This window comes from Electrona antarctica (assembly GCF_951216825.1).
Source record: "Electrona antarctica genome assembly, chromosome: 3".
NCBI classification, from domain to species: Eukaryota; Metazoa; Chordata; class Actinopteri; order Myctophiformes; family Myctophidae; genus Electrona; species Electrona antarctica.
In genome coordinates, this window is record NC_136808.1 from 44,612,659 (window position 1) to 44,627,835 (window position 15,177).

General features: G+C 39.6%; 2 protein-coding genes across 2 annotated transcripts in view; both read right to left on the minus strand.

Moving 5' to 3' along the window:
• The window catches only part of gpc5a (glypican 5a), a 112,285-nt gene extending 106,728 nt beyond the window's left edge, over nucleotides 1-5,557 (minus strand). Inside the window, exon 1 of the mRNA XM_079496555.1 lies at nucleotides 5,353-5,557. Coding sequence (XP_079352681.1) covers nucleotides 5,353-5,395 — 43 coding nt within the window. The 5' untranslated portion in view covers nucleotides 5,396-5,557. The remainder of the gene's footprint in view (nucleotides 1-5,352) is intronic.
• A 6,920-nt stretch (nucleotides 5,558-12,477) lies between these two features.
• The window catches only part of LOC306919808 (ephrin-B2a-like), a gene marked incomplete at both ends in the record, with an annotated part of 5,871 nt that continues 3,171 nt past the window's right edge, over nucleotides 12,478-15,177 (minus strand). The window contains 2 exons of the mRNA XM_079496358.1: nucleotides 12,478-12,829; nucleotides 14,443-14,563. Coding sequence (XP_079352484.1) covers nucleotides 12,478-12,829; nucleotides 14,443-14,563 — 473 coding nt within the window. The remainder of the gene's footprint in view (nucleotides 12,830-14,442; nucleotides 14,564-15,177) is intronic.

Consider the following 15,177-nt stretch of genomic DNA (forward strand, 5'->3'; position numbering starts at 1 on the left):
GCATTTCAGTCATATGAAAAAGTTCGTGCAGCGTCAGACATGCTCTCCAAATTGGTCCGGTCGAGCGCTGACTCTGAGGCGGTTCCATACCTGTGGGCTTTTTGAATAGTGAATACCCTAGTCTACTTGGCCTGCAGCACCATAGCGCCATCTAGTGGATGAATCAGTACGCGCTTCAGGTGTCACATTACGCTTATAATTTGTATTGTTTTAATTGACAGAAAATGTGATACACGGACAAATGTGTCCTTTTGCCAAAAGGATAAAACACAAGAAAATAAAACTGCGTATTTCCATTGTGGTCCCTGTGTCCAGACTCCATGTGTTGTGTTTGTTTTGGGGGGCATAGCAGACATACCTACAGAAAAATATAATAAATACATAATAAAATGGCTACAATATGAAGGCATAACCACCATAGAATATGCTGTAATGCATGTTTAATATGGAAAGAGACAGACAAATTGAATGTCTTTGGCCCATAGCTACTACACTGGAGCCGTAATCTAACTAAACAGAATTGTCCCAAGTAAATGCCCCATATATTTTAAAGACAATGTGATATTTTAAGCCATGTGGCATCTATATAGCAAAGGTCCGTTTTACTCCCCTTATAAATTAAATATAAAACATTTTACAGCCACAGAACAGCAATTCATCTAAAAAAAAATAATCTATTAATTTTGTAGCCTACTCTTGCTTAGACGTGTGTACACCAAGTTCACACTTCTTGGATAAAGTAACCGAATTTAACCACATATTTAATACCATTCAAATACTTTAATTTAAGGCAAAAAGCAGAATCACATTAGGCCTACGACCTACGACTTGTAAGGCATTAAGAGCAGTCAGAGTTGGATGTGGAGTGATCAGTCTGCCTATGCATGTAATAATTTGCTACCAAACATTGAACTTGTACCACTGAACTAAATATAAAACATTTTACAGCCACAGAACAGAAATTCATCTAAAAAAAATTAATCTATTAATTTTGTAGCCTACTCTTGCTTAGACGTGTGTACACCAAGTTCACACTTCTTGGATAAAGTAACCGAATTTAACCACATATTTAATACCATTCAAATACTTTAATTTAAGGCAAAAAGCAGAATCACATTAGGCCTACGACCTACGACTTGTAAGGCATTAAGTCAGAGTTGCTATCAGTCTGCCTATGCATGTAATAATTTGCTACCAAACATTGAACTTGTACCACTGAACGATTCATTAGTTACAGCCAAACCCGAACAAAAATAAAAGCCTGGGTACCGAGAATACAGTATTTCAAACTAATGCCATGCGCATCCGTTTAGTCAATGTGCACTTATTCTTGCAACGCCTAAGAAACGGATCGTGTATACCAGGGGTGCCCAAAAGGTAGATTGTGATCTCCCAGTAGATCACTAAGGCTTTGCAGGTAGATCACATGACATGGACCTAAAAAAATATATATACAATTAAGAGAAAATAGGGCCTGTCAGCTCTCGAAAGCTTGTTTTCAAGAGTGTTGCGCAAAAACGTCATTACAAAACAAAACATTAACAAATTCCATTTCCAACCCTCTATATCCCATCCCAAGTGTTTGTCCTGTACACCAGTGCCGCTATTCAAAAAGCCCCGTCACGTATACATTTTTAAAGTATTATTAAAATAATTGTTTGGGTAGGTAGACCTTGTTGCGCTGGTCATTTTGAAAGTAGCTCTCAAGTCAAAAAAGTGCGGGGTGTATACAATCAAACTGCACTGGCCTGCTTGTAGTCGTTTAATTTCGGTTTGTCTTTGTCCTTGTCCATTTTGTGGCTGCAACAACCCAATTCTCCTCGGGGAATCAAAGCAACTTCTAAAGGTATATCTTTCAGAAAATAGCCATTTCTAGCAACTTTGCTTAAGTTATGCCTAAAATGAATGTCTTAACCGTCTTTCACTGCAGTAGTCACATCTAGTAGTCCTTCCAATACAGCAAGATTTCACTGGATGCAGTGACACGTTATTTCTCAGACCTTTAGTCACATCCAATGTCACCTTTTAAAATATACACAAGTTAATAAAAAAAATGTATTGTATTCAGTGGTTCCCAAAGTGGGGTCCGGGGACCCCCAGGGGTCCTTGAGAGTTCCAGGGGGTCCCCAGCTAAATGATAATTAGGAACAAAATGGACCCTTATGGGTCTGTAACTGAGTGTACAAATGGAACCAAATGGACCCGTAGTGGGGGTCTGTAGCCTAATGCATGTCAAACTGGGGGTCCTTGAAATTAAATGAGTTGAAAAAAAATGTTCTCTTATGGGGGTTAGTGTCAATTTGGGGGTCCTTGACATGAAATAGTTTGGGAACCACTGTTGTATATAATTTGTATAATAAAATACATATATAAAACATCTATGTATGCACAAACTGGTTCATAAATGATCAATTCCAGAAGAAAATGTAAGTTTGACATTTTAATACAATTTTAAAACTACAAGATTAAAGTAGTCTCACATTGAAATTCCAACATTTCACAACACATCAACAGCAACTGTCCAAAGCAAAGTAAACATTGTGTTTTAGCAGTTTTTTTCTTTCAAGTGCAGCTTCATCTCCCCTCTCCTGCACAGGCCGGGACAAGTGCAATACCTCTTGGTACACAGCATTGCTACTCATCCCTACCTGTGTAGAACGGGACCACTATGGATCAGATATCCACTCAACAAGTATGTTCTTGTAAAATCCACTCCAAAAATAAAATAAATCATCTTTCCAAATCAAAACTATACACAGCTCCTTGAGTGTGAAAGTCATTACCTTAGTCAGTTTTGCATGGATTTGCACAGCATCAGTTAAAGCGGAATGCAAACCAGCAAAACTGACCAGGACCAATGAGCCACTCGCATTCACTCACTCGTTTTCTTCTTTTTGGTTAGCCCAACCTAGACAAAGGTGCACTTAAGTTAGAAGTACTTCAAGTGCTTACATTGCAGTAGATGGGAGAAAAACACTACCTGCACTATAAGCACTTTAGCACTGCTGAAACTTAAAGCCATCAGGTGAGCACATGCTAAGAATACTGGTTTTAAATGCAGGGAAAATATGGAATAATTTTAATGATATAAACTACAGAATCAGGGTGTGCATGTGACACCCAGCCATCCCAAAAAGCTCTACTGTAAACAGGTGGAGAGCAAGCAGGCCACCATCAGTTTTGCATAGATTTGCACAACTCATCTATTCTTGTAGTGCAACTATGCAAAACTAGCAGAGAACTGCAAGAATTTATGCCAAATTAGTACCAATCTGATCAGGTCGCGAATATCACAGCCCCTTATGCCAGAAGGAGCACTTAGGGCAGTAGGTGCTAGTCTATTTCACTATCTGCACTAGATGCACCTTAGCACAAAGACAGTACTTCAAATGAGAAAGCAGAACATCCCAGAAAGCTGCAAATCATTGTCAGGGTATTGCTATAAGTGCCTTCACTGCAGTAGGTTATTACATAGTACTACCTGCACTGTAAGCACTTTGACAATACCAAGACTTATAGCATCCTTTCTATAACAGTCCAACAACAGAAAGATACTCTTAACAAAAAAAATACAGCTTTATGACTCCATGATGACATTGTCTTGTCCAGATGTCTTCTGTCTGAGTATCCTGCAACCCAAACAAAAAAAACACACATTACACAAGTACATAAAGTGACCTGTATTTCGTTTGAAATAGTCATATTTTAGTTGTACATTTTCCAACTAGTTGCTTTCTTGTAAATAGTATATTTTACACATCAGACTTTCACTAAAGCACATGCAATCATCATATAAATGTGAAATTAAATCGATTTAAAATGGAATAGAATGTTTAATTATTCAAATAGCACGAGGTCACTAGAAAAAAAACATGAATGAGTTGCGCAGCTTGTGGCCCGCGTTCCCCGCAGCACCAGTGCGCAGGCGCAGAACGGCACACTGGGCCGAAATGTTGTTCACCCCTCCCCCATCGTATTTTAACATGGCGCCTCGATGTGCGCCAACCTTTAGCATAAATCGCTATTAAACAACCACTCAAATTAAATTCGAATTGGGTGTTGCGTGTTAAAATAAACATACGAGTAATGTTCCTTACACACAAACTGTGTTGTAAATCCGCAGCGGTGTTATCGAGCAGGGTTGTCATCCATGTAATGAACACTGGGCTTCTTGGTAGCGTTTCAGCAGCAGGCTGCGCTGGTCGCTAACTGAGCTAAAGCTATTAACTTTGTGGGGAAAACGTCTTAATAGCCAGCGCTTTTCTCGTTATAAACACTACCCAAACTACAGTCAACCTGAACCAAGGCAGTGGTGGGAGCCGGCGCATGTTACCTCCAGTGCGGCAACGAGCTAACTTGCTGGCTAACAGGCTAGCCAACATAGCTTGCTGGCTAGCAACATTTACAGTGCGTGTGTTAGCCACCGAGCTGTGGAACGATTTCACGTTAACCAAGCCACAACAAACTAACTAGTAACTACAGTACTACTACAAGACAAAGGTGCATTGGTCACGGTGGAAGTTGTCTTGTTAAGTTTATTGTACTGGTTGATTCGTCCCCCAAGGGTGAGCGCGACATCCGGACCGACCATGTGTTTTACGTTCTACCAAGCCGTAGCATCACTGAATAACAGCCACAAGTTATCGGGGGCTAGCTAAGCTAATGGGCTAATTTGTTATACTTCGCACGAGCCTCTTTCGCTTGACAAAAAATCTCTAGAGTTATTATCAACACAATCAAGGTGTCGACGCGAGACGCGTCCGCGCATCTTCCACCACGTGAAAACATGACATTTTCGAACCGTTAAATGTAACGAAGGTTATTATAATAACTAACGCTTAACTAGCCTCAAACAGCTAAAGAAGCGCGCGGCCTACAACTGCCCCATGTGCTGCTGCTTTGTTCTGGGGGGGGCACTTTAACTCACACACCAATGCACTCGAAAGTACAGCAGCGAATTTAAAACACAACAACAACTTACTTCTCTTGTATTTACCCACGATCGGATGCACGCGGACGTAACCATTAATTACAGGCCGGGTGTTTGTTTCAAGTAGAGTTCCCAAAAGCGGCAGAGCGAGAGAGAAAGAAGCGTTTCAAATCTCCCTCATTCCCTTCAATGGTGGACCAGAGGGGGCTGCCATGCGCCTCACGTTACACCGCTTTTTTATTATCGTCAGCCTATCTTATCGTTTTATCATGTAAGGATAAATTGTAACGGGATGAGAACAACAAACACGATGGAGAAGCGAACACGGATCAAACGCATGCAATTTCCACATTAACACAAAGAGAAATATCACAACAAATCGACTTCCTTTGCCGATAAACATGCGCTCAGTAGACACTCACCCAGTGAAATCCACCATCTTCGCTCACTTGCATGGGCTGCCATGGACTCTACCACCGACAAAACACACAAATATACCCAACTGTTCTCTAAACTTTTTTTAACCAACGGATAAAAAGGAAAATAAAATCCGAGGCGATCTCGTATTAAATGAAGACTAGCGCTATATTTTTGCAAAATCACTGAAGGGATTACGAAAGTGGCGCGAACACGAGCAGTTGGTAACCATGTGGGTGAATGAAGGGCGGCTCCCACTGAACGTAAATATGTAGCTACAACCCCCAACTCCTCTCTCCGATTAGCATATAGAAACTACGGTACTTCCGATCCGACCCCTCTGCTGCCTGTCTGTCTGCCAGGCACAGCGCACAGCCCAGAGAGCCAATCCATGACCAGAATATCCATAGAAGAGGGGGAAAAGGATCACTGCTGTGTGTGTGTGTGTGTGTGTGTGTGTGTGTGTAAAATAATTATATATATATTTAATATACACACACACACACACACACACACACACACACATTTGTATCCTACAGGTATTTGGCAGGCATAACACAAATAATGGTTATGAAATAACCTGTTGTTTTTCAGGTGTAGTTTTTAGCACATTTAGGCTAAAAACTCTTAGCCTAAATAAACTCTCTTAGTACAGAGATGTTTAGATTTAATTTAAGTAATGCATATCCTTAAAGTATTGAACACCCGTGGTGGAAAAAGTACTACATTTTTTTCACTTAAAAAACTTTACTTACATTAAATTATTGAGTGAAAGTACAAAAGTATTGGCATCAAAATGTGCTTAGTCTCTCGAGACAGACTGTCAAATTCAAGGAAAAGAGGGTGCTGTTTTTCCTTTATTTTTGACCATGGGTTCTCAGATTGAAATGTACTTAAAGTACAAAAGTAAAAGTACTCATTGTGCAGGATGTCTCATTGCAAGTTTTCAAATGTATAAAAACTATTTTGAAAATAGCAGATCTAATAGCTCACAAGGTGTCATGATGCGACACATTGTGAGCTTGTAGATCCGATTGGCTATGTTCAAATGGCTGAAATGTATTTAGGTTAAGCGGTTATTGTATGTTCTATAATAATAATCAAAATCTACAAAGTAACTAGTAACTAAAGTTTTCAAATTATTGTAGTGGAGTAAATGTACAATAATTGTCTCTGAGATGTAGTGGAGTAGAAATAAAAGTATTGGAAAATGGAAGTACAAGTAAAGCACAAATACCTCAAAATTGTACTTAAGTGCAGTACTTAAATGTACTTAGTTACTTTACACTACTGTTAAACACTTTGCATAGTGTAAAACATTAAAGCTATACTTAAAGATACAATCTAAAACCAAAGTTGACATTTAATTCCAAACCATTTCCCTAACTTTGTCATTGTTCATTTTAATGTTGTTTTCAGTAGGCCTAATTCAGCTGACATTTTTTAACTATGAATAACTGCACTGCAATGTGTTTGTGAGAAAGAATGTTGTTATGACATATAAACATTTCAGATCCAAAGTGCTTTTATGCAGCAATTAAATGTACGTAATTATATAATTCATCTATATTTCGTTGATATGTGTGAGAAACCGCAATAATTCAAAGCAAAGTGATTGTGGGGTGAAAGCAATGTAGATGATATCTTCAAAATGCATGATGTGATATTAACCAGTGGTCGCAGGAGTACTGTAACATTAATTCTCAACCCAAACCTGTTCTAAAGCCTGTGGTGTCATTGCTTCATCAGAAAATGTAGTTTATTTAAAATGATTGAAAAGTTACAATGACTGAAATATTTCACATTGGAATATGGATAACTAAATGTATATTCATTGAAATGCATGTGCATATACAGTATATGAAACTCCATTGCAAAATAAATGAGGCTCTCCACTGTCACTGATTACTGTTCACATGTGCATTGCTTGCCAGTTATTGAAATGTATACAGTATCTACAAAATAAATGGGAACACTTTTTTGTGTCATTTTAGATTACGGTAAATATTCCAACTGGAGAATATGCCTCAGATCATGTTTGGGAGGAGAATTCAGACATGCTCTTTTGGGTTTATTGCATGTGTCACTACTTTGTTCAAGGTAAGTAACAATATCAGCTGTAGGGTTTTAATTAAAGATCATTTGATATAATGAAGCTCATTTCATGCCATTTTCACATTATTACAATATCTTCATCCAGTGGGTCTGAAATTGGGCACATATAGATGGTGGAATAAGAAAATGAAACACCACATGTGATTTCCATATGGTACTAATGACAGCAGTGATATTTTTATGCTGAGAGATGAGCCCATAAAATGATCAATCTGAAATACTGTCCAGTATGCACATTGGACATTTAATACAAATCCAAACTCATTGTTGAAACAGCAATGTACCAATCATCAATGTAAATGTATCCATTTATAAATATAGTCACGGTTAGATATTGTACATACACTGTTAGAGTTAATCACTTTCACTCTGGCCATGATTTGTGCATGATCATAAAATCTTCACATTTAAAAAAAAAATAAAAGGTTAAAAAGATCTACAAGTTTAAGCGGTTAAATTAATCCCTGAATAAATGACCGCTTTTGTGCCAACTAATTGTATCCTGCTGAAAAGGAGACAGTACAGTGGTGCTTTAATCATCAATATAATGCTGACTCAATTTAACTTCACAAAACGTCAGTTTCCTCTGTTTGTCTCCCTCTCACAACTGCACCCACGCATCCATTTTACCACATTGGTCAGGTGACAACACTGATTTTAACTTCCAAAAATCCAAGTCCGGGCTCATTTGTACTTGTTAATCAGCGTATGAAGTTGAATTCATGTTCATTACAACTAAGATAGATGAACAAAGAGAATAAAATAAATAAAACTCATTCAATAATTTTAGAGATACACTCAACATCAGTTTTGACCTTATCTGTGTAAAGGGACATAATCTTTGACACAGTTTTCCATGGTTTTCAATAATGCATAATGATGTGTTGAAAGGTACTACAGGTGTGTGCACTCGAGTCTAAAATCCTCAGTGTCACTTTAACGGTGTACAAATAAAACCACAATCTCAGAGTAACAAACAGATAAATTAACATTAACAGTATTTTACTGTATGTTGTACAAAAACAATGAATTTAAAATTGCCCTATGTCCATAAGAAAAAAACAATTTGCTGCTTGTTTGTTAAACCATAAATTATAATTGTGATGAGATGCAGATCATCTGCTGGAATCTGTTGAATGCTATACCAACTGTTCATAAGTGAGATACAGTATGTTTGCTGGCCAGCAGAGGGTACTATCAAACTAAGTATAGTAGGATATCAGCTTTACAACTGAAAAAGGAAACACTTAAAGCCACTGAAAAATGTAAAAGAAAATCTCAATCTTCTGAGAGGAGGAAATCAAGCATTGACTTACTGTGGTTAGTAAGTAAGTAAACTAAGCAAGCAAGTAATATAATAATGTAATTTATTTATATAATATTGAGAATAATTGTATTTGTATTCGGATAATAAAAAACTGGTCTTTGAAATGTATTTGCTAGGATGCCTTCAGACAAAGGTGGTGGCACCAACCTACTACTTAAATGTAGTAGGTTGGTGATTTACACTGCTGCTCTTTTGCCAGTCATTGATGCATTTGAACAATGATAAGAGAACACAACACAATCTAGTTTAAACACTTAAACTTTGTTGACCGGGGTCCCCAAGGGGTCTGTACTTGGACCCCTCCTTTCCCCCCTAAATCTCTTTAAAATTACAATTAGTACAATTCCACAATGTGAGCTTGTAGATCTGATATTTTTAAGGATTATTTTCAGGATGCTATAGGGTTCATGTCATGCGTTTATTGACAGCAATATCCACTCCAGTTCTTAGGGTCTTTCTTCTTGGACAGCACTCACTGTTGAGTGGGAAAGCTCACTTTTGTATTGTAACTCAACCCAACCCCCCACACAAAGCTAGTTCCTCTGGAAGTGTGGTGGGGGGTGGGTGTACAAGGGAGGTTGTAGACCACACATCTTCCCATGGGGTCACAGGCAGCTTATAGCTGCATGTCCTTATGAGACCTCACCCCCTCACAGCCTCACTCTCAATTATGTTGAAAGCGTGAAATCAGTTTGGTTTAGGAAAATGAATCAATATTGCATATTTGTGGCACTTTGTTCCTCATAGAAAACATATTATGAAAGAATATGCTATGCGAGAATTAGGCTTTTATATGAACAAGTCTTGTTTTCTGTGTGTGGACTGTAAAACACAACTGAAAAGGCAACACCTGAGAAAGTGTGGTACTTTAAAGTTTAAAGACTATTTTAGGGAGCTGGTTGAGACATGCAGTCAAGCCCATGGACGCAAAATAGTACAGAACATCCCCTTGGTGATGCTACTACTCTACTTCTGCCCCATTTCTCTATATGTCCTACCATGGCGAGGCTCCTCCCACAACAGGGGCCTCAGGAGGCGACCCCGTTTTTCCTACCCAGTTTCACACCAGTGAGGGGTGGGAGGGGCTAGCCCACACCGGGCGCAGCAGTCAGCACACACACACACACACACACACACACACACACACACACACACACACACACACACACACACACACACAGAAGTCAAGGCACTGAGGGCAGACGGCTGTGTGGAACGTGAAGCACAACAGAGCTGCGCTTATGAAACAACACAAATAAAAACTTCGGCGAAAACAGAAGCCCAACACGAGGATAAAGGAAACATTCAGTCCAAATGTCCAGTTTGCTATTCACAACTACTAGGCCTACTACCTTACATATAGGCTAGCCTACTAAATTGGTCAATATAAGTAAAATAATATAGCCATTAGCCAGTAGCATATAAAATCATAAAAATGGATAAAATTATAAAAATGGTCTATGCTATGGTCTAATCTAATGGAATAAATGGATCATCAAATGCAGGAGTTTTCACGACTCATCTAACTGTAACTAGGGCCGTCACCTTGCCCGTCCCCCTGCCGATCCCCTCCCACCCCTCACTGGTGCAAAACTGGGTAGGAAAAACGGGGTCGCGGCCAGGAGCCTGGGGGTTCTGTTTTGTTCTTCCTATAGAAGCCTGGGCTGCCATTGTCTATCTATGACCTAAAGGTCAACTGAACTCACCTCGCCTTACCATGGTCCATTCAACTGTGAAGCTTCACACAGCACAAAAACATCTCACAAGAGTGAGTATGGACTTCAAGCATGGGAGTGGAAAAACACGTGCAATGAATTAGTTCTTTAATGTATTCAGAGTCACAGTCAATCAAATTTGTTATGCTCACAGCTATTTTATAGATTGCACAAAGTGATCAAGAATTTCTGATTGGTTGTAGAATTAAACACAATTGAGTGTAGTCTGGTACTAGTACAATTTGACAAGACTAGACCGGTGCCTCATGGCTGTAGAGCACTGAGTCGGTAACGATGGAACTTAAGTTGTAGATCCATGCCCCACCCGACTATGCAATACCCGTTGTGCCCGTGTCAGAGTACCCATTCCACCCATCTGTCTGTGTCCCTTTTATGCCCATATATGGAGATTTCTTTATCTGTCTCTCTGTGTCCCTTTTGGAGTTCTGTGTCAGGCATGCCGAAATATGGAGTGTTGTGATGTCAGGCATGCCCAAATATGGAGTGTTGTGATGTCAGAACAGGCCAGCCCCATATATGGAGTTGGACCCTGGGTAGTGGTTATAGGGGCCCTGTCCAGAGCCCAGGCAGAGAGAGGCCTTTTGTGGCGGTTCTGAACAACCGACACCGGACACAGCACTCCCTGTGGGGGTGTGGAACGCATGTGTCGAATTTGTCGGTGGGGCGTTCTCGAGTTACGTGGATTACAATCGTACACACAGACAGACAGACAGACAGACAGACAGACAGACAGACAGACAGAAACGTGGTGCATTTATAGATAAGCCTAGAGCGGTGCCCATTGGAGCCTCTACAGCGGTGCCCGTTGGGCACTGGCCTACTTGGAACGATGCAAGTTGGAAATGGATGCCCCACCCAGATATTATGTCTGTGTCCCTTTTATGCCCATATATGAAGTTCTTTGTCAGGCATGCCCAAATATGGAGTCTATGCAGAGTGCAGACGTCAGAATGATGTCAGAACAGGCCAGCTCCATATATGGACACTGGGCATGCAGGGGCCCTGTCCAGAGCCCGGGCAGAGGCCTTTTTGGGGCGGTTCTGGACAACCTTGGGTACGACCGACTCGACACAGGGCACTGCACTCCCTGTGGTGGTGTGGAACGCATTTGTCGAATTTGAAGTCGGTGGGGCGAACGGTTCTCGAGTTACGTGGATTACACACACGTACGTACGAGGTAACTACAGATAGGATATATCACCTGAATCTGTAATAATAAGCAGCCTATCAAAACATATGCTCCTCCTGTTTGTTATGACAGGATGACACAGGAAGAAGAGTTGATTTGAGAGTGTCTGTTCACTACAAACCAAAAGAAAACTAATTTTAATCAAAATAATTTGAGTTGATACTTTTAAATGTGTTTAAAATGTATTTTCTCCTCAATATCATGTAAGAAGTTAGACCAAGTCAAGCATTTCTTGTAACTTGAAACAGCAGTGGTCGAGACAGCTCATGAAGCTGACAAACATGATGTGGATGAAGAAGCATGAAACATATTCTCATAGTTTGGGTCCCCGTTGGGCAAACGTTTAATTTCTCTTTTGGGTCTCGAGCTAAAAAGTTTGGGAACCACTGTAATAGAGAACCCTTCTCTCTCATAGAGAAATAACTTTAAAGGATACATTTATAAAAAGAAAACATATTCTCTGTACAAAATTGTAAGTGAGATGCCATATAGCAGCTTCTTTCATAAATAAAATCTGACTGACTTACTGACTTATCAGTCAGTAAGTCAGTGAAGTCACTCACTCTCACAAAGTAAATAAATAGAAACCTTAATTAAAGGGCGACTTTACTTTTTACCTGAATCGTGTGGATGTCATGTGTATCATGCAAATATCTGACATGAAACTTCACAATTAATAGTTTGTATTGTAGGCTGGTGCGAAGATATATTTAACAACGAGAACATTGTGACTATAAAGACCATGACACTGGAAACAGCATCATTAAACCTTGTAGTAGATGTTTGTAGGACTCTGTGTTGGTATCTCCTGAACTATGTAGACAGGGGGCCCATAGTCACTGTTCACAGGTTCGTAATGACGACAGAACATGCTGTCAGATGCCCGGAGTGGGAAGACAACGTCACTGCGGTCCGAACCGTTATTGTCACTGGTGACACTGTCCCGCTTTGGCCCAGCCAATGTGTTGAGGGACATGGAGGCAGACTGTTGGACGTCAGGAACACTGCGACGCTGGTGGCACTTCCACAACATAAACAACAGAACTATGATGACTAGGATCAACAGTATACCGCCAGAAATGATCCCTATGAATAACCCTGGTTCAGTACCATCACTGGGGACAGAGGCATCTTCCCCTGTGTGTGACAACATGCAGACAACAGATCATGTTATAGGTAATTACATTCCCATAATATTCAAATAATTTCAATAAATCTTTCAAAAGTACTGAAATTTGCTGAAATACAAGGTCAACGTATCGAATGGCACGTTCTTAGTATTAATGTACACTACAGTATGTGTAATTTTTTCACAAGACTTTTATGACAATATAAAAACGTTATGAAGGGGTAGGAATTTATAAGCATTCGCTTCTACCTGCTCCTTTTCGAACACACTTACCTATTATCTATTGACATATATATATATTTTGTATCTTTACTTTTATTGTTTTATTGTGATGTTTTATTGTATGGTGTGAAACAAATAAAAAGAAAGAAAGAAAGAAAGAAAGAAAGAAAGCTTGAAGATATGTAAATATTATTTACATACACATGGAGTGACACACATCCTTTGCCGCATGTCACTCCCCATCTCTCTCCCCCTTTCCTGTCTGACTACTGTTCCCTATCAATAAAGGCATAAGCCCCAAAAACAAATCTAAAAAAAAAAAGAAGGCAAAAACTGTTATGCTAGACTAGAGTATAATGTTATGGCTGTGTTAAGGCATTAGAGATTGTTAAATTTAGGCATATCGTAAAACAAAAAGTGGTTTAGGCAAGACCCAAGGATTAAGATTTTCAGCTCAATTAAACTCAACCTTAATCTGTATAGCACAAAATCACAGGTCTTCACAAGCCAATGCCATTAAATTATAGTGAAATCACAAAAAATGTCAAATAAAACCCATAATAAGCAAAGTATAAAGTATAGGTATAAATAAAAATAGAAAACAAAAATCAGTGAATAATAGACAACAAAAACTACTAGTAAGCAATAGACGTTAAACACTGACAAATTTGACATACATGTGCAACTAGATTTAGAAAAGGGTTTGGTGTATTATAGCTCAGTGGGGAATTGGGAGTGTGGACAATGAGATTGTGTGACCTCGAATGTTCTGGAGTTAGAGCTTATAGAAACTGAGTAGGATGGCTAATGGTTCAAGAGCCATGACAATTATTTTCGCTCCTATGCCACCAAAATGTGGAACGCCCTACCAACAGTCATTAAGACATGCGAATCCCTTGACTCCTTCAAAACCGCTCTCAAAGGGCACCTACGGATGGCTGCAATTCGAAATTGGCCCCCGTAAAATCTGAATCCCCCCCCCCCCCCCCCTTTTCCCTCACTGTATATGTTTCTTTTCCCTTTTTACCTCCATTATGATGAATTCCTGTTCTGTTCTTTGTCTATATAGAAGTGTCTATTTGTACGTCTCTAAATGTTTTGATGAATTGAACATGGTGGACCCTCTTGTAAACAAGTGTAATGCTTAATTGGGTCGTCCACTCACAGTTAACATTATTGAGTTTGTGCTTGAAATGTACTGTAATTCTGCAAACTGTTAATAAATATTTCAATCAATCAATCAAAAAACCTAAAAATATTATATTTCATAGATGTAATTGAGTGTCAAACCCACTAGATGTAAAATTACAGTTGTCCTCAAATAGCAAGTGTACAGGCATTAAAACCTATGCAGTCTGATTTTTCTTTCTCCTTTACATACCATTATTGCTTTTCCCATCATGTGTTCTTGTGGGGGATTCTTTGACCTTTAACTTTGGCTGTTTGGGTGGGAATCTGGTCGGAGACTCCTGGGGCTCTGAGGGTGGATCAGAAGAACCTGGAATAAGGCAGGATGGTTAATGGTGGGATGCATACTGCCATGGTCACATCAGAACTAGCCTCGTGAGCCAGCCTGTTTCACTCTCATTCAGCAGTAGCACAGCCAAGATTCTAATAACAACTAAATGTCATAATGTTAAGTCACACCATCCCACTTATATGCTCCAAGCATGTCATCCTATTCCACTTTGAGCAGACATAGAATACGCACATCGACAGGCTGGGTGCTGGGCTAAAGAAACTTCAGTAGATATTGGATGGAGCCCGCACACCACAGGTACAAGAAAGACGTTCTTTATTGAGAATTCTGACAACGTTTCGATCTATTTGGTCTTCATCAGGTCATCATGACCTGATGAAGACCAAATAGATCGACTGTGCTCAGCTACAGTCAATATTAAGAATGAAACTAACAGGACACCAAATAATTGTAATGTGATACTTTAGCTCAGATGAACAATTTATTGTCTCCACCAGGCCGAAGGCATGGGGAGAGAGTATGTTTTGCACTCCGTCCGTCCGTGTGTGTGTGTGTCCGTCCTTCCTTCCGTCCGTCCGTTACCAGCTAATCTCCGGCACCGTTAACCCGGTCGATGCCAAACTTTGTACACA